General features: G+C 39.2%; 1 protein-coding gene across 1 annotated transcript in view; it reads left to right on the top strand.

Moving 5' to 3' along the window:
* Positions 1-2,575: 2,575 nt before the first annotated feature.
* FAM118B (family with sequence similarity 118, member B) overlaps positions 2,576-21,172 on the top strand; it is a 40,446-nt gene continuing 21,849 nt past the window's right edge. The window contains 3 exon segments of the mRNA XM_006874571.1: positions 2,576-2,643; positions 2,645-2,664; positions 8,744-8,996. Coding sequence (XP_006874633.1) covers positions 2,578-2,643; positions 2,645-2,664; positions 8,744-8,996 — 339 coding nt within the window. The 5' untranslated portion in view covers positions 2,576-2,577.

Raw genomic sequence — 21,172 nt, forward strand, 5'->3', positions numbered from 1 at the left:
AGCTTTACATTCAGCCTATCGTATATCGTATATTGTTTCATTGCCATGGTTACAGTCCCCTCCATGCATCATCAACCAACCAAAGGGTATATTCTGCAAGCCTGCCCCCCGGTCATCAGCACACAGCCCCTCTCCCATTTCATTTCTCCACGTCATTGTCTCTGCCTCCATCTCTGGCATCACTGGGTAGGGTCCCGCTCTCTGCTCTTCTCCCTTGATGGTCCCAGGGACCTCTCTTCCTGGACTGCAAAGTCAACCACCCCCCTCCTTTTGCTACAAAATGTCTACCTTTACATTTCCAACCCTCACAGTCAGTCCTGATAACAATTATTCACTATTGTACCACACGAGTGCTATCTACATCTCCTTTCATCAGCCCACCCAGACAGATTGGATACTACTCAGTGGAGATTCTACCTTCCTCTGCACCCTCTGGATATAGGCTCCCTCTTGAAAGCTTGTAAGCCTCTTGCCTTTGTAGCCCCCCGCCCCCATTTTGAATAGCCATTGTCCAAGTTGCCTATCCCTGTCCACTCTGTGTATGGAGGAGTTGGGAATGATCCTCGCTGTAAAGATTTGTTCCCTCTTTTAAGCTACTCCATCCATAGGTATAGGTCAAGTTCATCAAATTGTATCAGATTACTGTTTTTTACCTCTTCTTTCTTCTTCTAGTTGAACTCGGATCGTCTAGTCATTGAAGCCAGGTCAAGTGGATATTATCTGCAAGTGTGGGTTCTTATGCATATGCCCTCTCTTATCAGCTGGGCGCTTCATGTACTTACAGTATTTTTGCCATTTTAAAATCAACAGTCATTAGATTTAGGAAGCTTATTGGTGTCCTGGTGTGGCAGTGTAGAATAAGCACTGGCCTACTACTAACCATAGGTTGTCAGTTCAGACTCACCAGCTGTTCCTCAGAAACCATATATGGAGTCGCTATGAATTGTACTGACTCAACAACACTTAATAACAATGAAGTTTTGAACAAATAAAATTCTCTTTATAATTCAATTTCCATAGTAAATTGTACTTTTGCTAGGTATCACCTGAAGATAATTAATCAATTTCCATATATCTTTGCTTGATAATATGGTTTTCCTTATCCCAGTATCTTTAAAATCAAGTCCACTCTAATTAGCTAGAGTGGCATGCCCACTGCCTCTGAGGACCGGAACCTCTTAACAATCAGCAAATTATTATTGATTATTCTACTCTTGACCAAGTGATTTCCCTGGTGACACTGTAGGATAAGCACTGGACTGCTAACTGCAAGGTCCACAGTGGAAACCCACCAACTGATTTGTGGGGAAAAGATGAGGTTTTCTGCTCTGTAAAAGATTTATCACCTCAGAAACCCTATGTTGTTGTTGCTGTCAGGTGCCATCGAGTCGGAACTGACTCATAGCAACCCCATGCACAGCAGAACGAAACAATGTCCGATCCTGGGCCAACCTCACTACCGCCGCCACACTTGATGCCATCAATGATGTCACCTGGCTGATCCATCTCGTTGGGGTCTTCCTCTTTTTCTCTGACCCTCCACCTTACCGAGCATGACATCCTTCTCCAGTGACTGTTCTCTCCGGACAATGTGTCCAAAGTAGGAGAGATGAAGCTTAGCCATCTTGGCCTCCAAGGAGCACTCTGGTTGTACTTCTTCCAAAACAGATCTATTGGTTCTTTTGGCAGTCCATGGCACTTTCAATATTCTCCTCCAATACCACAACTCAAAGGCATCAATTCTTCTACGATCTTCCTTATTCACTGTCCAGCTTTTGCATCCCTGTACAAGGTCGTTATGAGTCGGAATCGACTCCATGGCAGTGGATTGGGGGAGGGGGGGGCGGGGTTTGGTTGTTAAAGGGCTATTGAAGTCCTGGTGTGGTGTCATAGGATAAGCATTGAGCTGCTAACCACAAGGTCAGCAGTTCAAACCCACCAGTCACTCCATGGAAACCCTATATAGGGCCACTATGAGTCAGAGCCAACTTGAAGACACTTAACAACAACAAAAGCACACTTATTCTTGGGTTGTTTTATCCTGTAAGTCCTCCCCAAGTCTTTCTCAGGTAGGAGAATGGCAGGTATTTCTGAGATGCCACAATGTGATGATGAATAATTGACGTAAGTTGGCATTGGGTTGAGAAGGCAATCCAGACGCAAAAGCAAGATCTCAGTATAGAGCACCAAAATGCTATAATTCCAGAGGGTACTTATTTTTAAGTGAGTTTAATACTTTAAGTTTAGAACTCTGGGTAATTAATGAATTTCTGTTAAAGCAGGTGATATCTCCAAAGCACCTTTGTTGTAGTTAAATGCTGTCAAATCAGTTCCAGCTGATAGCCACCCTATACAGCATTTCCAAGTAGCTGCTGGTGGGTTTGAACCAATGACCTTGTGGTTAGCAGTTTAGTATTTATCCTACAATGCCACACCAGGACTTGTTTATTAAAAATATACTAAAATATTACTATTACTAAAATAGAACTTACAAAAATATTTACTGTATGTACTATTTTGAATGCTATACATTAAATATCTAATCATCCATGGTTTTTAATCTATTGTAGAAACTGGATGGCTTCTACAGGGAGCCAGGCCTCTGATATAGATGAACTTTTTGGATTCTTCAATGATGGCACACCCCCCAACCAAAAAGCCCAGGTAAACAATGGAAGGGAATCTGAGGGACTTAGTAAATTAGCATTAATGTTAGATAAAGAAACATAATTTGCCCTGTGTTACAACTGTTTTCATTAATATTGATCTTTATTTAAAAAACTGAACTGTTTTTGTTTCAGATTTAATTTTTTTTATCAAGGTAATATATATCATTATGCCCGCCCACCCCCCCCCATCCCCCCAGACCAACACTGGTAAATTTTTTTTTTTTCATCTCCTTTGTCTAGTATTTACATTGTATTCCTAAATATTGTATGTGTACTACTAAATTTTTTCAAAGGGCAACTCAAGAAGATAAAGTCAAATACTGTAATACTTTATGGACAACACAAAGGCTTTTGATTGTGTGGATCATGACACAGTATGGATAACATTGCAAAGAATGAATATTCTGGAACACTTAATTGTGCTCATGAGGAACCTGTCCATAGACCAAGAGGCAATTGTTCAAACAGAACAAGGGAACACTGAATGGTTGAAAATAAGGAAAGTGTGCACCAGGGTTGTATTCTTTCACCATACTTATTCAGTTTGTATGCTGAACAAATAATTCCAGAAGTTGAGTTATGTGAAGAAAAATGCATCAGGATTAGAGGAAGATTCATTAACAACCTCCAATATGCAGATGATACAATCTTACTTGCTGAAAGCAAAGAGGGTTTAAAATACTTATTGATGAAGATCAAAGATCACAGCCTTTGGTATGGGTGACATCTCAATGTAAAGAAAACAAAAATCCTCACCACTGGACCAATAAACAACATCCACATAAATGGAGTAAAAATAGAAGTTGTCAAAGACTTCATTTTGTTCAAATCAACTGTCAACACTCATGGAAGCAGTAATCACAAATCATAGGACGCATTCTATTAGGCAGATGTGCTGCACAAGACCTCTTTGAAGTGATCAGTTTGAGGACTAAGGTGTACCCAACCCAAGCCATTGTATTTTCAGTAACCTCATATGCATATGCATATGCAAGTTGGACACTGAATAAGAAAGACCATAGAAGAATTGATGCATTTGAGTTAGGGTGTTGGAAGAGAATATTGAAAGTACCATGGACTGCCCAAAGAACAAACCAATCTGTCTTGGAAGAAGTATAGCCAGAATGCTCCTTGGAAGCCATGATGGCCAGACTTCATATCTTATACTTCAGACATAATATCAGGAAGGACTAGTCCCTGGAGAAAAGATAATCTTGTATGGTAAAGTGAAGGGTGTTAAAAAGGAGGAAGACCCCTTATGAGATGGACTGGCACAGTGGCAGCAGCATTGGGCTCAGACATAGCAATGATTGTGAGGTTGGTGCAGAACTGGACAGTGTTTCATTCTGTTGTACATAAAGTTGCTATGAGTTAGTACCTACTGGATGTCACCTAACATTACTAAATTTTAGTTTTACTTATTCCTAATTATAGCGTAGTGGTTACGAATCGGGCTGCGAACCTTAAGGTCAGCGGTTCGAAACTACCAGCCGCTCCGCGGGAGAAAGATGAGGCTTTCTACTCCCGTAAAGATTTACACCCTCAAAAACCCTGTACAGGGTCGCTATGGGACGGAACCGACTCGATGGCACTTAACAACAACAACAATTATAGACTATAAAAGATTCAGCTTGCTTTTATAGGTCTCCCCAAATTGCATACATTCACCACAACTTTACAGAATGTTTTATTTTGTTTTGTTTTGTTTTACAGTATGTTTTAAATTGTAATTTTTGGTTAAATCAGATTTTTATATTTACATTATTTTGTTTAAATATAATTCATAGCTGAGCCTAATAATGTGCTATGATCACATTTCCTTATACAGTTATTTTTCACCATTTTGTTAAAGATGTGTTCATTTTTTGTTTGCTTTGTTTTCTCTGTTATTGTTGTTGTTAACTGCCATCAAGTCGATTTCAACTCATAATGACCCTTTATAGGGTTTCTGAGGAGCAGTTGGTGGGTTTGAGCTGCCGACCTGTGGTTTGCAGTCCAGTGCTGATCCTACAGTGCAACAGCATGAGTTATTAATTTTTACACTTTGTCTGTTACAGAAAATTGAATCTCCCAGATATACTTAAAACACAGTAGATTAGCAGATTAATTTGTTTTTTGAATCCTTCCCTCGGGGCAAGTGGTCTGCAGGATTGCTGACATTGCACTTTCCCTTTCCCATCCTCCTGAGAACTCTTGACATCACTCTTATATCAGATCCTGTTTCCTGATTCTGAAGCCTTTTTGTCTTTAACTTTTTATTGTTAATTGAGTGAATGTTTACAGAACAGGTCTTCAGTCCCACATTCAACAATCCATATACTTGTGTCACTATAATGCTTGTTCTCCCTTCCATGTACCATCAGTTAACAGTATTTACCTCTATTCACTTTAACTTTTACACTCCTCCCTGTGTCTTCCACTATCTTACTCTTACCTGTGCCAACCTCCCTTTTATTTTTATATTGCTTTCCCCGTCATCCAAGTTAACAGTGAATAATTTTCCCTTCCCTCCTACCTCTGGTAACCACCACAGAACGTTTCTGTTAGCAAACTAATCTTTTCTTAACATTTTCTACAGTGGTCTTCTGTAATGTTTGACCTTTTGTGATTGACTAATTTCACTATGGTAGCATAGTGGTTACGAATCGGGCTGCGAACCTCAGGGTCAACAGTTTGACACTACCAGCTGTTCCGTGGGAGAAAGATGAGGCTTTCTGCTTCCGTAAAGATTTACAGCCTCAGAAACCCTGTACAGGGTCGCTATGAGTCGGAACCGACTCCACAACACATAACAACAACAACAACTTCACTCAGCATAATGTCCTCCAGATTCATCCATGTTTTGAGGTGTTTCACAGACTCATTATTATTCTTTGACATTGCATATTATTCATATTGCTCATTAGTGTGTATGCACCAGTTTCTTTAAACCATCCTTTTGTTGATGATGAGCATTTAGGCTGTCCCCATCTTTTTTGCTGTTGTGAATAGTGCTGCATTGAACATGAATGTGTATGTGTCTTTTGGTGTCACAGCTCATTTCTTGAAAATATAAACGAGCTAGTAGGAGTGCTGGATTATACAGTATTTCTATTTTCAACTCTCTGAGTAAATGTCATACTGTTTTCCACATGTTTGCACCATTTTAAAGTCCCTCCAGCAATTTAGGAGTGTCCCAGTCTCCCACACCCTCACGAGCATTTTTTGGTCTATGTGTTTTTTTTAACTTTGTTATCAGTGCTGGGGTAAGATGATATCTGATTGTTGTTTTGATTTATAACTCAAGCTCTGGTAGCATAGTGGTTACGAATTGAGCTGCTAACCTCAAGGTCAGCAGTTCAAAACTACCAGCTGTTCCATAGGAGAAAGATGAGGGTTTCTGCTCCCATAAAGATTTACAGCCTCAGAAACGCTGTACAGGGTCACTGTGAGTTGGAACCAACTCCATGGCATACCACCACCACCACCAAGGACTCCTAGTATGGTGCTATAGTATGTTAACAGCAAGGTTCAAACCCACCTGCTGCTACTTGGAAACCCTATACAGGGTCACGGAGTCAAAACCACTTAACATCAACAATGGCTAATGAACTTGAGCATTTTTTTTCATATGTTGTTAGCCACCTGAATGTCATCTTTAGTGACATTTCTATTCATGTCCTCTGTCCATTTTTTAATAGATTATTTGTCTTCTTGTTGAGATGCTGAAATATTCTATAAATTTTAGAGACTATGGACAACTTTGTGGTGAATGAGTATTTCAGAACACTTAATTGTGCTCATGAGGAACCTGTACATAGACCAAGGGGCATTCATTCAACCAGAACAAGGGAACAGTGAGTGAATGGTTTAAAATCAGGAAAGGTGTGCACCAAAGTTGTATTCTTTCCGTATATTTATTCAAACTGCATATTTAGCAAATAATTGGATTATATGGATTATATGAAGAAGAATGTGGCATCAGGATTGGAGGAAGACTCATTAACAGTCTGTGACACAGCCTTGCTTGCTGACAACAAAGAGGATTTAAAACACTTAGGATCAAAGACAACAGCCTTCAGTATGGGTTTTTACCTCAATGTAAAGAAAACAGAAATCCTCACAACTGGACCAATAAATAACATGAAGTTAAGTGGAGAAAAGATTGAAGTTGTCAAAGACTTCATTTTGTTCAGATCAACCATCAAACACTCATGGAAGCAGCAGCCAAGAAAATCAAATGACATTGCATTAGGCATATGTGCTGCACACAACTTCTTTAAAATGTTCTAGAGCAAAGATATCAGTTTGAGGACTAAGGTGTGCCCAGCGCAAACCAATATCCTCCTATGCATGCAAAAGTTGAACAATGAATAAAGAAGACGGTAGAAGAATTGGTGCATTTGAATTATGGTGTTAGAGAATACTAAAAATGCCATGGACTGCCAAAAGAACAAACAAATCTGTGTTTGAAGAAGTACCGCCAGAATGCTCCTTAGAAACCAGGATGGCCAGACTTTGTCTCTCATTGTTAGAACATATCAGGAGGGATCAGTCCTTGGAGAAGGACATCATGCTTGGTAAAGTCGAGGGTCAGTGAAAAAGAGGAAGACACTCAACGTTATGGATTGACACAGTTACAGCAGCAATGGGTTCAAGCATAGCAACAATTATTAGATTGGCGCAGGACTGGGCCGTGTTTCATTCTGTTGTGCGATAGGGCCACAATGACTTGGAACTGATTCGACAGCATCTAATAACAATAACAACTTTTCTTTTAGCTTACTAATATTCAGAGATTTATCTTCCAGGTCACTGATTTGGATTTCTGTTTATTTAAATCTACTCCTTTGCTCTTTCAGTATAGTGTACTTTGTGAGCTCTTAATATCAATCTTCTGGATTTCTTTTTGCACATGTTATATTGTTTTAAGCTTTGCATTTATTTTGCTGTTTGTTCTTGTACTGCTTTTCTAAATTCTTAAGTTTTTTCATGTTCTCCTTGCTTTCCTCAGTCCTTCAGTCAGTATGTTCAGGGTATCTAAATAGCATTATGCTTAGGTTTTTCATCTTTAATAAATGGTTGAATTCAATGATTGGGAATAAGGATTGCAATCTAGAAGTTGTTTACCCTAAACAGGTTTCCCAAACTAAAAGCAAACTAAAAATTAAATTCTCTTAGGATTTTTAATACTAAAATTCAGTTACTGATTTTATCCATTTTATTATTATTTTGACAGACTATTCAGGAAGGTAGTTTCTTTACTAACAGTATATCAGCAATAGTAATTAAAGTGAAGAAACAGTTCAAACAGGGATTTTAATACAGTCTCTGGAATGCAGGGAAGGTGGGACAAAAAAGCCAACAAAAGCTTATACCCATGCTATTTCACATGTAAGCTTCAGGACAGACCTCTGCCTGTGCTTTGTCATGGTGAGAAAGGAATGGTTTTCCCTTTTTGCTATGTCCTTTGGCTCTTTATTTTTTTTGTTTATTCAGGTGTGTGAGGTTCCTGTGTTTTTAGAATTCTGATGGTCATTTTCTTTTTCTTTTCTTTCCTGGGGAAGTGTAGAAATGTGAGAGTAGATTTGTTCCCAAACTGACTAGCTCATGTCCAATTTTATCATAACAATGTCAAAAATCTGGGTTAAAATTTTTATTGACTTTCATTTATACTTATGTTTACCAACAGTATTTAATTTTGGCCATTTTTCTTCTCTTTCTGAAATCCAAATCAAACATATTCTTTTGAAATTTAATATCAGCTTAAAATATAGTTTCATTCTTAGAATTCTACTGAGCTATACTTGTATCTTTTTATAATACTAATAGTTTTCATAGGCTGAGAGCAGTAGAAAGGAGAAAACTGATTTCAAGCTTACTTTTTAGGATTCCTGAAATCATTTTTTTCCTTTGCAACACTAGCACAATAATCTGGTCCTTTTGCTTACGCAAGTTTGGAGAACTGTCAGAAATGTATTTGCCATCTTTGCTGCTACAGACTTTATAGCTAAACTCATGGTTTTAGTCAGATTTTCTTTCCATGTGCCTCATATATATTGGATGCTCCCCATCATCTTGTTTCACTTTTTCAGGAAGCTGCTTCCAAGTTTAAAAACTAAGAAGCCTAGGGAGCTCGTGCTGGTGATTGGAACAGGCATCAGTGCTGCAGTTGCTCCTCAGGTTCCAGCCCTAAAATCCTGGAAGGGATTAATTCAGGCCTTACTAGATGCTGCCATTGATTTTGATCTACTAGAAGATGAGGAGAGCAAAAAATTTCAGAAGTGTCTCCATGAAGACAAGAACCTTGTTCATGTTGCCCATGACCTCATCCAGAAACTCTCTCCTGTAAGTAACCTCCTATGTGCCATGACATTTAAGATTTCTTAACACCATGACTAGCATGCTAAATGTAACAGGGATTTTCATTTTTACATTGTGAGTTTGCATCACATTTGACTCTTCTACAAAATGTCTATTATGGACCCTACTTTACTAACCCTACTGTGACTCCATTTCAATTTAGATGTCTCTGTGTGTGTGAGAGAGAGACAGAAGTGAATATAGATGTGGAAGACTTTATATGTACAAAAATGCAACCAGTGTCCTATTATGTGTGCTTTGTATTATTTTAGTTGGTTTGCATTTACTTTTTCCACACTTACTGTTATAAAAGCTGCATTTCTCAGCATGTGTTCTTTTTAGGGAACCTCAGAAAGAGTGTAGATCTTACCATTTTATGGATAAAGCAGGCCAGTTTTTTGTTTTGTTTTGTTTTTCCTTTAATGGAAATTTTGTTTCTGGTGAAAGTTTATATAGTGAATTAAGTTCCTGTTTAACAATTTCTGCACAATTTGTTCAGTGTCATTGGTTACATTTTTCACAATGTGTCCATTTTTCTCATTAATTCTACTCTGGTTACTCCATTTCCAGTACTCCAGTTTCCCTGCCCCCTTGCCTTCTTCTCTTTGCTTTTGAGTAAATATTGATAATTTGGTCTCATAACTATGATTTTTTACATAAAAACATTTTTAAAAAAAGATACAAAATGAGCCAGTCTGTTATTTCGCTAAGAGATGTTCTCTTGGAGTAATTTAGGTTCTTAAAGATTACCTCAGGGTGATAGTCACAAGAAACTTTGGTTTCAACTGGTTCAGCAAATCTAGACTTTTTTTTTTTTTTTAATGTAGACTTTTTAAGGATTTGAGTTCTGTTCCACATTTTGCTCCCATTCTATTCGGATTTATCTGCACCATAAAGATGTTTACTTGTGCTTTTTTGACTAGGGCAGAGGCTTTTGACTAGATCATGCCAAACTATGGATAACATTACCAAGAATAGATATTCCAGAACCTTTCATTGTGGTCATGAGGAATCTATACATGAACCAAGAGGCAGTCATTCGAACAAAACAAGGAGATACGGAATGGTTCAAAATGAGGAAAGGTGTTTGCCAGGGTTGTATCCTTCCACCATACTTAAATCAATCTGTATGCTGAGCAATAATATGAAAGGCTGGATTATACAAAGAAGAACATGGTATCAGGATTGGAGGAAGATTAATTAACCTGCAATATACAGATGATACAATCTTGTTTGCTGGAAGCCAAGAGGACTTGCAATATTGATGATCAAAGACTATAGCTTTCAGTGTGGATTGCATCATAAAGTAAATGAAACTCCTCTCACAACTGAACAATTAAATAACATCATAATAATTGGAGAAAAGATTGAAGTTGTCAAAGACTTCATTTTGCTTGGATCCACCATCAAGAGTCATGGAAGCAGCAGTAAAGAAATCAAACAGTGTGTTGCATTAGACAAATCTGCTGCACAAGACTTCTTTAAAGTGTTCAAGAGCAAAGATACCAGTTTGAAGACTAAGGTGCGCCGTAGTATTTTCAGTTTCCTAGTATGCATATAAAAGTTGGAATCGTTTTTCATCTTGTTAGATGGGTCTAGTTAAAGGAGATAGGAATAGGATTCTTTTGATTCAATAGTGAGTAATTGTTATCATGAATAATTGCAATTGTCACAACTGTAAAGGTAGAAGTTAGATAACAAAAAGGGGCAAGTAGTTAATCTTACAATCCAGGAACAGAGGACCCTTGGACCATCAAAAGAGCATGAGCAGAGGAAGGCAGAATCACCAGTGAGTACTATCCAATTTGTCTAGGTGGAGCTGATGAAATGAAATACAGATGGGTAACGTGCGATACTGTAGTGAATAATGGTTATCAAGACCAATTGTGAGTGTTGGAAATGCAAGGGTTGATATTTTGTAGCAAGGAAGAGAGTGATTATTTCTCCAGTCTAAGAGCGGAGGTCTCTGGGACCACCAACGGATAAGAGCCGAGAACGGGACCCCACCCAAAGAACCGGGGATGCCTGAGATGGAGACAGAGATGATGACAAGGAGGTATGAAGCGGCTGGGGACTTTGGATCCAGAGAGGGAAAGGAACTGTGGGCCGAAGACTGAGGGGGAAGGGTAGAGCACGGGCTTCTAGGATATGCCCTTTGGTTGGAAGACGAGGCATGGAGGGGATTGGAACCATGGCAATGTAATGATATACCATGGAATGAATATGGAACTGAGGTTCTCTCATCTAAACTATCATATAATTCACAAGAAAACATTAAAAAAAAAAAAAAAGAGCATGAGCAGAACCTAACCAGAGAAGCAGCAATGCCAGAGATGGAGGCAGAGGTGAGCACATGGAGAGAGAGAGCAGCTGAGGACTCTAGACTCATGGAAAGAGAAAATCTGTATTCTGGTGGCCAGGAGGCTGGCTTGCAGAATGTGCCTTTGGAGGGGATTGTAATCATTGCAATGAAACAAAATACAATAGATTGGATGTTCTCCTGTGTAAACTTATCACTCAATTCACAATAAAAGCTTTAAAAAAAAAAAAAAAAAGTTGGACAGTTAATAAGGCAGATCATGGAAGAATTGATACATGTGAATTATGGTGTTGGAGAATAATATTAAAAGTACCATGGACTGCCAGAAAACAAACACATCTGTGTTGGAAGAAGTACAACCAGAACGTTCTGGCAAGACTTCATCTCTCATATACTTTGGACATGTTATCAGGAGGGACCAGTCCCTGGAGAAGGACATCATGCTTGGTAAAGTGGAGGGTCAGAGAAACAGAGAAAGATCCTCAGTGAGGTGGATTGACACAGTGATCGCAGCAATGGCATTGTTCTGTTGTGCATTTGGTTGCTATGAGTCAGAACCAACTTCACAGCGCCTGTCAACAATTGTGTTCCTGTTCAGAATGGTCAGTGGTGATAGTTGTTGTTATTGTTATTGTTAAGAGCCGTCGAGTCGGTTCAGTGGTGATAGTTGAGTACCATTTAATTCTTTGGTCTCAAGGTAAATGAGGCTGTTGGTTGTGTAGACTATTAGTTCTGTGGATTCTTCTCTTTTCATGCAGATACAATGAAATCAGTAGTTGTATCTTAGATAGCTGCTTGCAAGCTTTTAGAACCCTAGACACTACTCACTAAACTAGGATGTAGAACGTAAACTTTGCATACTATGGACCTAAGCTTTCAGACCCTGTAAACCAATCCCATGAGGTATTTGGTTAAGTCTAAGAAATGTGTGTCTGTGCCTATGTGCTTTATTGTATATATGAATTTGTATGGATGTATTCTTGTTTTTAAGTGTTGGCGACTTGGTTCCTACTCATTGATACCCTGTATAGGGTTCCCAAGGAGCAACTGAGGTGTCTGAACCACTGATATTTTGGTTTGAACCACTGATATTTTGATATTTTAGAGCTTATCCTATAGTGCCGAATCCATGTATGGATGTATATATAAATATATGTGTACATGTCCACATACTCACATACATATGTAACCACACTACTATTTTTTAGTAATATGGTTACACTAATGTATGTCATAGCACTTACCAAAAACTTTTTCTATTGTACTTCTTAGTGACATCATTTACCTTGGTCAAGCTGTGCTTATTTCACCATTATTTGGTGTTTTTCATGTTCTTATTAAGGCAGTCACTGAAAATAAGTGCTTATGCGCTGTGGAGTCAGTTCCGACTCATGGCGACCCTGTACAGGGTTTCTGAGGCTTTAAATCTTTACGGGAGCAGAACGCCTCATCTTTCTCCCACAGAACAGCTGGTAGTTTCGAACTGCTGACCTTGCAGTTCACAGCCCGATTCGTAACCTCTAGGCTACCAGAGCTCCTTAAGTGTTAACATAGATGTGGAAAATTACTACCTTCATAGGAATATAAAATGGCATAACTGTTTTGGAGAATAGTCTGGCAGTTCTTCAAATGATTAAACAGCCACAACACCCCAAAGAAATGAAAGCATATATCCATACAAAAAGTTGTTCAAGAATGGTCATAACAGCATTATTTAAAATAGCCAAAAGATTGAAAGAACCCAAATGTCCATCAGCTGACCAACATATAAACAAAATGTGTTTATCCATTCAGCTATAAAAAGGAATGAAGTACTGATACATACTACCACATGGATGAACCATCAAAACAGTATTCTTATAACACAGATGGATCTAGAGGACTAATGCTAAGTGAAATAAGTCAGTCACCAAGGACCAATAGTATATGTTTCCACTTTTATAAGAAGACCAGACTAGGAAATACAGAGATCAGTGGCAACAATTATCAGTTGTTTTCTTTGAAATGACAGGCCCAGATTATTAATTTTTGAGACCATGCCTGAGAATGTCGTTGTTAAGCGCTGTCAAGTTGATTCTGACTCATAGTGACCCTATATAGGGTTTCCGAGGTTGATACGTTTGAACCACCAACCTTGCGTTTCAAACTTAACCTTGTGATCCAGTACATTATCCTACAGCGCCACCCAACTCTAAATAGCCATAGTTGTTAGTAATTGTTTTGCTTGAAAGTGGTGTTTGAGGGCAAAAAACATGACTAGTTAACTTAAAACCCCAATAGTCTTATGTGTTTTGCTTCAAGACAACGATTCTTCAGTATACAGCAGTGGCACTTTATGCGTACTTCCTATTTTGTTACCCAAAAAATAAAAGGATTTGTACTCACACCAAGATTTAATTAACAATTGCTGCTGCTCCACTGGTGTGGCACTGTGAGTTAATGCGCTGGATTGCAAAGTCGGTTGGTGGTTCAAGCTCACCAGTCACTCCTCGGAAACCCTATACAAGATCTCTATGGTTTAGAACTGACTCGACGGCACTTAACAACAACTACTTCACTGGAGGCCTGGCGTAGTGCTTGTAGGATAAGCACTCGACCACAAGGTCAGTATGAACCACAAGGTCAGCAGTTCAAACCCACCCACCGCTCCTTGGAAACCCTGTACTGGATTGCTGAGTTAGAATAAGAACAACTGCTACACTAAAGACATTGCTAAGTAAAACTTACACTTTTTTCTTAAAATATGTCTTTGATGGTGAAGCACAGCGTGATTGTTGTTATGTGCTGTGGAGTCGGTTCTGACTCATAGCGACCCTGTACAGGGTTTCCGAGGCTGTAAATCTTTACAGGGGCAGAAAGCCTCGTCTTTCTCCCGCGGAACAGCTGGTAATTTCGAACTGCTGACCTTGCAGTTCGCAGCCCAATTCGTAACCACTACACTACCAGAGGAGTCCTGGTGTGGCGCTGTGGATTAATGCGTCAGACAGCAAAGTCATTTGAACTGCAAGGTCAGTGGTTCAAGCTCACCAGCTGCTCCTTGAAAACCCTATACAGGGTCGCCATGGGTCGGAATCGACTCGACAGCACTTAACAACAACATAGAGTGATTACTGATGTTTATTTCTATTGTCTTGATTCATGCTGAGAACCATGCTCTTACACCATCAGAGTAAGTATCACACAGTGAGAAAGGCAAATATTATTTGTCTGATTATTATTATTTAAATAATGGGGTTTTTTGCAGATTCCCTTTAAGAATCTTCAAGCTCCCTATGGATCACATTTTAAGACCCACTCCAATAGAGACTATGTAAGACTTAAGGTGAACTTAATGGTTAAAAGAGAGAGAGACTGGGTGAAAATTGAACACTGCATATTTGATTATTAAGCAATTAAGATTAAAATGTCTAAGTATGACAGTGATATGCCAGTGTGGTTGTTTTTTTTAATTATATAATGGGAGGAGAAACGTCTAGGAACATACTAAATTATCTATTAATGAAATGGTAAAATGTTGGGGAATTGCTTCAGAAAAGTTTGATGGAAATGGATGTGGTAAAGGGAGGCCGGGTGTAGCACTGCAGGGGCCGCAAGGTCCATTTGAACAGCAAGGTTGCTGGGTCAAACCCACCAGTCATTCCTCAGAAGCCCTATACAGGTTCACAGCTGACTTGATGGCACTCATCAACAGCAACAAAGGGAGTTTAGGCTAAATAAAATTGGTCATATGTGATATACCATACAGTAGGAAAGGAATATGTTGAATTCAGTGCAACAAGCTTGAGTTTCATGTTCAGAAAGACTGGCATTTAAATGGAGATCCCTTAATTTCTCAAAATCTTTTTTTTTTTTTTTTAAGTAAAATGTCTGGCACATGGTAATTGCAGTATAAATATGAATTACCTTGGAGGGAAAAGGATTCAGAGTTTTTCTGTTTCCTGTATCTGGAACCAGAAAGATATGAGTTAAGAGTATAGAAGGAGATGGAGGAGCTCTGGATTCAGTTCACTGTTTGAGTGAATGGAAAATGGCCTGGGAAGTTTTATGAGAGTTTGGCATTTCCTTTTACCACTCACCCTCCTTGTTTATGTTTTCATTCCTTTGTCTTTGCTTATAGAGACCACTCATGGATATTTTAGTCTCCTGCTGTCAAAGGAAAATTCTTGGTTTAAATCAGAAAAGCCATGTTATAGCTACAAAAGCATCTCTCCCTCTCTGTGTCCTTTGCAAGATTTAATAACTTAAATAGGACTAAAAGATATTTAACTATAAATAAGGAACTCAGAGAATCTAATTCCAGGTTTCAACGTTTTGTGTTTCTTTTCTTAGAAGCAGGAAATTGTATTCTGCATCCATGATTAACTTATAATCTCCCCAGGCCTTTTTATGTGTGTGTTTAATCATTAAACTGGTGGTGGAAGAATTATCTATGATTGTGTGTGTATATGAATCAAAGTACAAAATAACATTATGAACTACAACAAAAGGAGTTCTTGAAGTCACCATATGTATTTTTTAATTTGATTCTGTGCAGAAATCAAAAGGTGTACATACACAGACTTGTCACGCCCACCTGTGGACCTACCTGCTTCCTCTCACAAGCCCACCCTCCATCAGTCTTACTAGGTTTTTACAATGCTTCTTTTTGCAAATATAAGCAAGTAGAGCTGTTTATTCATGTTTCACTATCTCCACAACTCAAAAGATAGCATTCTAGACCTTGATCTGCACCTTGTTTTACTTTACAGTTGTTTGAAAAACAAAATAATGGCACGAACCATCCCTCCCACAGCACTTTCTTCTTCTCAGCTGGGTTCAATAATTCATTACAGTGGCCACACAGAACTCAGACACCATACTCACAGGTATGGAATTTATTAGGGCAGTCAACAGGGCACAATTCAGCAATGTCACAAAGCTTTTAGAGCTGCTAATTAATGCCCAAGGTAGCACAGTGGCTCTGTATAGTAAACACCAGACTGCAGACTACAAGATGGGTGGTTCGAGCTCTCCAGCTGCTCCACGAAAGAAAGGTGAGGCTTTCTACTCCCACAAAGATTTACAGCTCCAGAAACCATATACAGAGTCACTATGAGTTGAAACTGTCTCAACAGCACCTAACAGTGAATGCCCAAAGGCACTCCAATAGCTATAAGCCTCAACCTGAAGGCTTTCAGCTATAACTCCCCCAGTTGTTGTTGTTAAGTGTTTTCAAGTCGGTTCTGACTCATAGTGACCCTGTATAGAGTGGTCAAGGAGTGCCTGGTGGGTTTGAACTACTGACCTTGCTATTAGCTGTCCAGTGCTTATCCTAAGCGCTACCCCAGGACTCCTCCTGATTACATACCTAGAAACATACGATCCCACAAGTGAACCTCCTGCCTGAAGGCGCTCAGCTTTACTTGCTCTGTGGGCTGTGAAGCCCACCACTGTCTGTTGCTGCTCCTCTGATTTCACAGCTGTCTCCTGGATCGAGGATGTTCAATTTTCAGGGATCTCGGGGTTCAAAGGACACACTCCCCTCCTGACTCTTCTTCTTTGATGCTAGTGAGATCTCCCTCCCTGCTTCTGAGATGGTCTACATTAAAGTTTCAGGGTTTTGCAGTCACAATTAGCTTTATTTATAGACATTCACAAGTGAATCATATCATCTTATCAACACCACCCTTCTCTTAACCCAATGGGGGAAAAAAATTACTTGGTGAGAGTTAGACTGTGAGAGTAACAAAGACAAGAGCCTGCACTGCAACAGTGTGTCCTGGAGATCTTGCCATTCCAGTCTCCTGTATGTGGGTACTTGGCTTGTTTCTAGTCATTGCTGTTGTAAATAACAAGCAATGATTACTTTTTATATGTTACTTCATTTGTTTGCAATTATATTTGTTTGATATATTCTAACAGTGAGATTGCTAGATTATAGGATAATGGATGGTTTTGTTACACTGATACACTTAAAGCAAACACAATAGTTTTTATAACAAATTTCAAAAAGTGCCTGGCCTTCAGTATTCTTGTTTCTGGGTTCATATAATTGACACATACAGAGAGAAGTTCTGGTATGGCATTATAGGATAAACACTCAACTGCTAACTGCAAGGTTGGCAATTCAAACCCACTCACTGCTCTGTGGAAACCCTTTACAGAAGGGATGGGGAACATCTGGCCCATGGGCCATATGTTGTTGTTGTTAAGTACCGTGGAGTTGATTCCAACTCATAGTAACCCAGTACAGGGTTTCCGAGGCTGTAAATCTTTACAGGAGCAGAATGCCTCATCTTTCTCCTGTGGAACAGCTGGTAGTTTCAAACTGCTGACCTTCAGGTTGGCAGCCCAATTTGTAACCACTACACAATCAGAGCTCCTTATTTATTCGGTAGGAACAGGTAAAAATAAATAATTTTATAAAATACTCAGAAAATTTTAGGAAAACTGGCAAATTAGAATGTGTTGTTTTTTTGTTTTGTTTTTTTTAAATCTATTTAGACCAGCCCAGGGAAATAGATCTTCATCTGAGTATTTCGTTCCTAGAAAGGTTTACAATAGAAGTCAGGAAGACAGGTATACTATTTTGAGGAAATACAAAAGAGCTAAGTATCTGTTATCTAGCTTAATTGGTAGTTCAAACCACCCAGTTGCACTGAGGCATAAAGTCATGCAATCTGTTTCCATAAAAAAAACCCAGTGAAGCAACTGTATTCTGTAACAGATGTGGTGGTCATGAGTTAGAATGTTCTCAAGTGTTACAGGTTTGGATTTTGGTAGCAGCTGACTACAGTTACTTATAGTGTAAATGGGAAATATGGGGACTTTTCGGAACTAATTCTACCTCTGATATTGTCTATCAGAATGGGGTTTCGGGAACAGAATTGTTGCTAAATGCTTTCAAGTCAGTTTTGACATATTTGCAACCCCACCTGACAGAGAGTAGAACTGCCAGAGGGTCTCCCTAGGCTGTAATCTCATGGCAGCAGGTCCCCAGGTCTTCTCCTGCAGGGCTCTGAGGTGACTTGACTAGCAGCCAAACTATTTAATAGTTATTGTCCCATTTTAAATTCCTTTTGTCCCAAGGTTTTTAAGTAATAAGGTCAATCTCTTGCTTGAGGTCGGCCCTATATTTCTAATTATTGTTGTTGTTAAGTGTTGTCAAGTCAGTTCTGACTCATAATGATCCTGTATAGTATTTCCAAGGAGTGGCTGATGAGTTTGAACAAAAACCATGTAGTTAGCAGTCCAATGTTTATCCTACAGCGCCATACCAGGACTCCATATTTCTCCATTTGTTGTTGTTAAGTACTGTCAAGTCAGTTCTGACTCTTAGAGACCCTGTGTAGGATTTATAAGGAGCAGCTGGTAGATTTGAACTACTGGACCTAGTAGTTCGAAGTCCAGTGTTGATCCTACAGTGCTACACCAGGAGTCCATTTTACACAATTGGGTATTAAATAAATATTCATATCTCTGATTATGCTTTGTAAATAAGAACATTCGTTTTACTGGGCCTACATCCTTTATAAGGGGTGCTGGTAGTGCAATGGTTAAGCAATCAGCTGTTAACCTAATTAATAGTAATTAAAACCCACCAGTTGCTTTTTTTTTTTTCTCAGAGGTTTAAGGTATTTTCCTTTGCTTTTTTTTTTTAAACTGTTGTATTGTGAATTATGTGCTAGTTTACATGCAAGAACATTAGCTTTACATTACAATCCCCTCCATGCATCATCAGCCATACAGCCCCTCTCCCTCTCTGGGTGTAGACTTCCCAGCCGCTCCATCGATCCATGTCATCGTCTCTGGCCCATAACGACCCTGAACAGGGTTTCCGAGGCTGTAAATCTTTACGGGAGCAGAAAGCCTCATCTTTCTCTCGAGGAGCAGCTGGTAGTTTCGAACTGCTGATTTTGCGGTTCGCAGCCCAATTCATAGGTATGGATTAATTGCTGCCATTATGTTTGTTTTTTTTGTCGTGTTGCTGCTTTCTTTGTTCTGAGTGTCTTCCTGTGCTGAGTTCATGATTTTTGTGTTCTTGTGAGTTTCCTCATATTTTAATGTTTCCATGTTCATCTTGGATTTTCTTGGGATGTTTTGAATTGTTAATTTTCTTTGAGGTTACCTCATATTCCATTAACTTTTCCCTCCATTTCGTGCAGTCTATTTTAACCTGTAATCTACCTGATATTCTCACCATCTGTATCTGTTTCTATGTGTTTACCTTCTTTCACATTGTAATTGTTTTGACCATAGACTGACCTCCCAGATTCTCTGAGTTTGTTCTTAATTGTTTTTTTCTGTTCTCGACTCTTCCATCTGTCAATTTAGTTCTGGGAGGTGCTGCCATGTCTGTCAATTTCTGGTTGTTCTTGTTGCTTCTCAGACCACAGAACTCCCTTTGGGATGTTTTGTAGTGCAGGGTTCGCTTTGGAAAAATACCTGAGCTTCTGTTTATCCTAGAATGTTTTGATTACACTGTCATATTTGATTGATAGCTTTGCTGGATACAGAATTCTTGGTTGGCAGATTTTTTCTTTCAGAGTTTTATATATGTCTCCCCACTGCCTTCTTGACTGCATGGTTTCTACTGAGAGATCCAAACTTAATCTGACTTGCTTGCCTTTATATGTAATGCTCCTCTTTTCCCTAGCTGCTTTCAGGATTGTCTCCTTATCTTTGATTTTGAAGAGCTTGATTATGATATGGCTCGATGATGTTCTTTTGGGGGTCTATCCTTCCTAGGGTTCGTTGAGCTTCTTGAATGTTTATCTTTTCACTTTTCAGGATGTTAGAGAAATTTTCTTCCAGCAGTTCTTCAACTATTTCCCTTGGATTTGTGTGATTCCTCCTGTTCTGGAATACTGATACTTCTTAAGGGTTTCCTCTTCATGTTGTCCAACATGAATCTTAGACCGTCTTCATATATATTTGATTATTATTATTAAGGACAACTTTAATCATTTCAGTCATTTCTAATGAATATAGTGGGATTACAGAAGGTTCAACTCATGCTCCCAGTGAGAATTAAGAGTTCTGAAATTTAAAGCAGATTGCTCTTTGGCTACATAAAGGCAATATATTAGAGCATATTGAATTGCAAACAAGGAGATATTCAGTAGAGCAAATACAATCTGATTGTGCAAACGAGGGTTGAGAAATATCTCCTGAAGGTCAGTCCGAGGAAATAAGACTGTCTCACTCAAATAGAGGTACACATAGATTTTGATTGATTTTTCTTATTGACAGTCAAAGGAAAGCTTCAAGCAAACAGTTTCATCGCTTCAGTTGGATCAGGCACCAAAAAGCAACTCTGGCTTACTTTTCGCATGTTGGCTGAGCAAGAAGCCAGTTGATTCAGCCAGTAATTCTGACTCTGCAGCAATATCTCTGTGCCCTACCTTTGAGTTCTTCTGGCAGGATGGCCTGCAATTGCTCCTGCACCAACATTTCCACAGTCTGCTCCTTTGTGTGGATGTCAAGTCTCAGCCACTGCTCAGCAAGCTCCTTGCTGAACTCTTAGCGGAACTGCCTGAACCTCTGCAGGATTTGGGGGAATCCTTCGTGGGATGGTCTCGAGGTCTTCAACAGAGTCTTCTTTATCGAGGCTCTTTGGTGAAGGTCCTGCAGAAGCCAATGAAGCCTGGACCAGGGGAGCTGGTATGACTTTGGGCTCAACAGTCACTGCCTCCTCTGGTGGTAACTTTATTTGATCATTTTGAGCATCATTCCTATTTCCTTGTGTTGCTGAGTACTTTGTCAGTCTGGAACTATAGAAGAGAATGTCTTAAATTCCAGTTACTCCTTGGAAATCCTATACAGGGCCACTTTGATTATGTGTGCCTGCTCCACAGCCGTT

This window comes from Chrysochloris asiatica, unplaced genomic scaffold (assembly GCF_000296735.1).
Source record: "Chrysochloris asiatica unplaced genomic scaffold, ChrAsi1.0 scaffold00287, whole genome shotgun sequence".
In the NCBI taxonomy this organism is placed as follows: Eukaryota; Metazoa; Chordata; class Mammalia; order Afrosoricida; family Chrysochloridae; genus Chrysochloris; species Chrysochloris asiatica.